A 6,606-nucleotide genomic window follows, 5' to 3' on the forward strand; every position below is an offset into this window, starting at 1 on the left:
GCACTTCTCATATTTATTCTAGTTTTTATTTGTGGAATTGAACTATCTGTTCTCTAAGCTACACCTAACTTTTGTGTATTAAGTGGTGAGCTACATCTTTTTAAATTACCTTGTTCATAGGTTGTGGGGGAAGAAGAGGAGGGACTGCGTAGGGGTGGTTTTATCCACCTGCACTCCTGATTATTGACTCTCTGGTCCCTCTGGAACTTCAGAGCTGCCTTGAGTTTACACTTCATTGTTGCTTTTTTTTTTTTTTTTTTTTTTTTTTTTTTAATGTCCTGGCAGCATAGGAAGGGAAGTATGGGGAAGTAAAAAGGCCACAGCTATAAAACTTTCCTTCAGCCCATCCTTGTCTTTTCTAGTTGAGGCTGCAGGTCACCTCACATTAAAACATACAAGCCTCTGTCCCCGAAGAGATCGAGAATTTCGTGTTAATTTTTGAGTATTGTTCTGAGAGCCATCAGCTTTCCCATCTCTTTTGTAGCATCTTTAGGGTTTCTTTTGATGAGGAAGCTAGCAGCCTATGAGTGCGTTTTTGGTTGTTGAAAAAAATGACAAAACTAGTCACTTTTGAGGCTTAAGTCAAAGCAAAGTATAAATCTCTAATTTTTACTTACGATATTGGCAGTGATTCTGTTTTGTAAGAAGTAAAAGTAAGCTAAAAAAAAACCCTACATTGAGACATTTTATATAGAGCATTTCAGGAAGATTTCCTTGTCTTCTGAATGAGAAAAGAAAAACATGGGAGAATTTACTCCAAACTTTTGTTTTATCTTATACATTAAATAGAAATGGTTACAAGTCTGTCCACTTACCATATATTTCAACATTTCCAAAGTTAGTCTATATTCTAAAATATTCTGTGAAATTGAGTGCAGAATTTAAACCAAGTATAAAAAGTTTATGTTAAGAAGGCTTTATCTCATGATATCAAACTTAGGATCATCTATTCAAAGGAATGATTGTGCCTCTGATTCCTATATATTTAGGTGTACTGTTCATATTTTAATAGGTTCAAAATACTACCTGAAGTTCTGTATCGAATTCCCACACTTGAAACAATTTTGATTAGTAACAATCAGGTTGGATCTGTGGACCCTCAGAAAATGAAGACAATGGAAAATCTGATCACATTGGACCTTCAAAATAATGACCTCCTACAGATTCCACCAGAGCTTGGTAATTGTGTGAACTTAAGGTAAATGCACCATTCTACTAAGTTTTTCCGTTTTTTTAATTTGTTGAAGCGTTGTTTATTTTGTTTTGTTTTTTTGTGGTAATCTTGCAGGCAATTTGAAATAAAAAATTTAATGTCCTATTGAAATAACAGGTAACAAAACTCAGAATCCCAATTCTGTTTTTCAAATTTTACCAAATATATTTTTTAGTTTTGTTTAAATAGTATAAACAAATACTATATATTTATAGTATTTATATAAATACTATAAATCAGTAATAACTGATTGTTTTTCATGATACTTAGCACTGTGCATGTGTATAACCTGAAACCACTGGAAATATAAATTCCTTAGCTGTGCATATAGGGTTTTTCAGAATTTGATTATATTATAGATTACCACCATTTATTTCAACTCCAGAAGGGTTTTTGTTACTCTCCTGTTATCCCAGTCCCAAGTGCCTTTTTTTTTTTTTTTTTTGTCTTTTTGTCTTTTGTTGTTGTTGTTGTTGTTGTTGTTGTTGCTATTTCTTGGGCCACTCCCGGCATATGGAGGTTCCCAGGCTAGGGGTCGAATGGGAGCTGTAGCCACCGGCCTACGCCAGAGCCACAGCAACGCGGGATCCGAGCCGCGTCTGCAACCTACACCACAGCTCACGGCAACGCCGGATAGGTAACCCACTGAGCAAGGGCAGGGACCGAACCCGCAACCTCATGGTTCCTAGTCGGATTCGTTAACCACTGTGCCACGACGGGAACTCCCCAAGTGCCTTTATCCTGCTTTTATGTTGTAAGCCACATAGGAACTCCAGCCTTTATCCTGCTTTCATTGGTTTAAGTATCACCTTTGAAAATATTTCCTATACTCCAGGCAGAGTTAGTCCCTCCTCTAATTTCCCATCCTGCTTTGTTTCTTTGTCCTACCTTATTTTATTTTATTTTTGGCCACTCACAGCATGTGGAAGTTCCCATTCCAGGGATTAAACCCACGCCACAGCATCACCCAAGCCACTGCAGTGACAAAACCAGATCCTTAACCCGCTGCACCATCAGCGAACTCCTCTTTGTCCTCCTTTAGAAAGAAGTTATCCCAGTGCCTAGAAAGCACCTAATAAGTGCTTGTTAAGTGACTATAAAGGGAACTGGAGATGTGAACAGAAAGCCCTGTGTCTAAACAGAATGTGTCAGAATAGTGTAATTTGGGGGGGGTGTCTTTTTGTGTTTTTAGGGCCACCCCCACGTCATATGGAGGTTCCCAGGCTAGGGGTCCAGTTGCAGCCACAGCAACGGCAGATCCAAGCAGCATCTGCAACCTACACCACAGCTCACGGCAACGCCGGATCCTTAACCCACTGAGTGAGGCCAGGGATCCAACCTGCAACCTCATGGTTCCTAGGTGGATTCGTTTCTGCTGCACCATGACAGGAACTCCCAGAATAGTTTAATTATTGAAAAATGCATATGATAATTTAGCATATTTTACTAGGACAGCACTGGTATCTGCTCTGTACCCCATATTACTGAATTATAGAAGGCAAGTAAATTAATTCTTGTTATGTGCGGTAGTTGTATTCTATTAAGTCTCTGTGAACACCAAATTAGTAAATACTGAACCATTATTACTCTCTGTGTGAATTAGGCTCTTTCAAGCTCTGGTCACATTTTCATCAATCAGTCAGTATATAACCTTGTGTTATGTGTGTTTCTGTATTATGACACCTTATTTAATACTATCGATTCATCAATATTGAACTATGCCAAATAGCACTGTGACTTATGCCTGAATGAAGCTTTTTTAATATATATATTTTCTCTGTAAGGTACATGACATCCTTCTTATGCTTAGAAAAACTAGACGCTTCAGCATTATACTTGTAGGCCATATTAAACTACAAAATCACCACAAAAAGTACAAACATACAAAAATGTCACAATAAATACACAGTGGAAAGGACACTTGTTTACAGTACGAGAGCTGAGGCAAAAAAGGCAGTGTCGCTTTGATCTCAGCTAGGAATGTACCTAAGTGACTCAAATTTTTTGCTGCTCTATGCATGTCCAAAAGTGACCTTCAAAGTTCCACATGTATTGATCTGTGAGTTACAAATAAATTTTAGTGAGTAGGCAAACTAGCAGTGGAGTCCGTGAGTAATAAAGATTGACTGTAATGAACTTTTTTCTGTAAATTAAGAAAATCGCTCTTTAAAAGAATTCCCAAGGCACATAGAAATATTTTAAGATATAATTTAGATTTTCTGTATAACATGTTGTGAATCCTAAAATCTCTACCTTATAATTTATGTCATTAGTTATGTAAAGAAACAAATCAACCAGGCCTTAAATCTTAAACTGAACCATATTTCAGAGCATTTTAGATTTTATATGCTTCTCTAGTCAAGGAGGGAGTGAGAGGTCAGACAAGTGTTAACATTTCCCAGTGTGGAGAAGGATACACTGACTGTGTTATAGTCTTTGATTTGAGTGTTTGTCAGTTTGCTCATTCTAACACTTGTGCAAATATAATTCAGCCATTTAGTACATGATCATCATAGGATTGAGAAGGTGATGAGTAAAATGATGGTTCATATCACAGCTCTTCTATTTAATAGCTGTGCAATCTTGGTTTTTTTTTTTTTTTTTTTTTTTGCTTTTTAGGGCCACACCTGCAGCATATGGAATTCCCCAGGCTAGGGGTCCATTCGGAACTACAGCTGCTGGCCTATATCACAGCCACAGCAACTAGGGATCTGAACAGCATCTGCAAACTACACCACAGCTCACGGCAACACTAGATCCTTAACCCACAGAGCAAAGCCAGGGATCAAACCCACAACCTCATGGTTACTAGTCAGATTGATTTCCACTGTGCCACAATGGGAACTCCTGGTCAAGTCTTTCTTACCTTCCTGAACTTCTGTTTCCTTATCTATAAAATAGAAGTATTAATGGTGACTACATGATAGAGTTGTTAAGAGAATCAGTGAATGTAAATTAGAACAGTACCTTGCGCATAATAAGTATTCAATCAGTGTTGCTATAACTGTAGTTATTATTCCAACTGTTTAAATCCTTAGATTTGAAAATGGACAAAACTTTAAAAACACGTACATTTTTATGAAATAGCAAATGAAGTTAGTAGAAAAGCTTCCTAATGGAAAAATGTTAAAATTCTTAATTTCTCTCTTTTGTTTAGAACACTACTACTAGATGGAAATCCATTCCGGGTTCCACGAGCAGCCATATTAATGAAAGGAACAGCTGCTATTCTGGAATATTTGAGAGACCGAATCCCTAGTTAAATTGGAATTGTTATATCATCTTTGTCATGTTAATATTTAGAATTCTTAAATTGATAACATTTTTCTAGGGTATCACGTACATTTATAATGGTGTAACCACATATAGTGTTCCTAATTTGCTCTGAATGTTTTGCATAAGATTTACCCAACTCACTTTCATTCCCTTATAATAATTTCTTCAAAAGTGAATTTTTATTTATCATTGTTTAATACTTTTATAATGACAAATAATTTTTGTAGAGGTGGGATTTTTTTTCCTATTTCTATTTGTGTTATATATGTTATGACCAACTGACTTGAATATGACCATCCAATTTCTACCTTTTTATTGGATATAAAATTGAATTTTATTTAATACTGTTTGTTGAGATTTACAAAAACAAGGCTTTTCATTACCCATGATAGGACTTTTTTTGATGCGGTTAGTGTCAGTATAAGTTTTAAATGAATATTTACTGTCTTGTTTTTGTTTTAAAGTAGTTGAAATTTTTTCCTAGCCTTTTTCCCATGTTTTATGAATTCATTTTGTCAGGGTTTCTAATGTCACAGAAATGCTACACAAGATATCACTATTGGTAGAGAAAATAGTAAAAGTGTTGCTATAATCGCCCTCACAATTTTGAATTTAAAACTTTACCAACTGTTTTAAAGATGTCTTAGTATTAAGTTTCCATACAATAATCTACTACTTCTGGATTCAAGAAATTTGAAGAAATTGAATCTGCATATTTTTCCCATAGAGTGTGAGCATTTAAAAAAATACCTTTGTTCTTTAAAAAATAAGTACTGAAATTTTATTAATTCTATGTATAACAGCAACAGAGAATAACTAATGGCATATACTGCATGAAAATCTTGAACTGTATTTTTTTTAAATACTTACTAAGCAGGTATTTGTATATATAATCTACTCTGTTGATCTGTTCTAATCCATCCTTGTGCATTTTCTTAATTTCCATGGCCTTAATTTTTAAATTTGCTTGTAATCTCAGTAACTAAATTGTAGTCATGTGGTAATTTTCTAAAGGGAATCTGTGATAGGTGAACTTGATTTAATAAAAATTAAATATAAACATTTGTATTTATTTCAGAAATATCAGAAGTAGGCTAATGAGTCATTATAAAACTTACCATGTGATTCTATTAAGTAACCAATCAATAGAACGTAGATTAGTTTATATAAATAGATGAGTAGGTACGTATGTAGGTAGATAATTAAATAGCCTTTGGATGATTGAGGCATGCTCATATTATGAAAAAAAAATTATTGCTAATAAAGACAAATACTACATGTTCATTAAAAAGTTATGTTTTTTAATTTTTTCTTTTTTTTTTTTTTTTTTTGCCTTTTTGCCATTTCTTGGGCCACTCCTGCGGCATGTGGAGGTTCCCAGGCCAGGGGTCTAATCGGAGCTGTAGCTGCCGGCCTATGCCAGAGCCACAGCAACGCAGGATCCGAGCTGCGTCTGCAACTTACACCACAGCTCACGGCAACACCGGATCGGTAACCCACTGAGCAAGGACAGGGATCGAACCCGCAACCTCATGGTTCCTAGTCGGATTCGTTAACCACTGCGCCACGACGGGAACTCCTGTTTTTCAAATATTGATTACAGTGTTTATGTTTTTGTTTTAAAAGAAACATGCCCTTTTCATACAAGGACTCTGGCTGCCTAAGAAATCTGATATTAAACAAAAGACACTTTACAATAAGGTGACATTTTATTATTTATACAATAAAGAGACTTCTTATATTATTCAAAACACTTTTTTAAATACTGAAAAAGTTGAGTACACCAAAGCCGAAAAATGGCTCTGCTATACACTGCACAGCATTATTTTAGTCCCTGTATTTTGTATCTGTACAGAAAGCATCTTCAAAATGCATTCTAATCACATTGTACACCTTTACTGATTAGTGTCAATACGTAAAATAAAACTGGAGAATACAGCTTGCATTTGCAAATTAACTGACAAAGTAATTTCACTGATTCAGTAAATTTAAAATGTAGATTCATAGGACTTCTTTGCACATAAAATGAAGCAGCTTTCAAGGTTGTCATGATCTCATACTGCAAAAAAACCATTAACTACATTCACAATCTATGTTAATAAAGTAGTAAATATGTC

General features: G+C 35.2%; 1 protein-coding gene across 1 annotated transcript in view; it reads left to right on the top strand.

Annotated features, from left to right (window-relative positions):
- LRRC40 (leucine rich repeat containing 40) overlaps positions 1-5,780 on the top strand; it is a 47,526-nt gene extending 41,746 nt beyond the window's left edge. The window contains exons 14-15 of the mRNA XM_003127928.4: positions 1,013-1,198; positions 4,371-5,780. Of these exons, the coding sequence (XP_003127976.1) occupies positions 1,013-1,198; positions 4,371-4,476 (292 nt within the window). The 3' untranslated portion in view covers positions 4,477-5,780. The remainder of the gene's footprint in view (positions 1-1,012; positions 1,199-4,370) is intronic.

The sequence above is a fragment of the Sus scrofa genome, chromosome 6, assembly GCF_000003025.6.
Source record: "Sus scrofa isolate TJ Tabasco breed Duroc chromosome 6, Sscrofa11.1, whole genome shotgun sequence".
In the NCBI taxonomy this organism is placed as follows: domain Eukaryota; kingdom Metazoa; phylum Chordata; class Mammalia; order Artiodactyla; family Suidae; genus Sus; species Sus scrofa.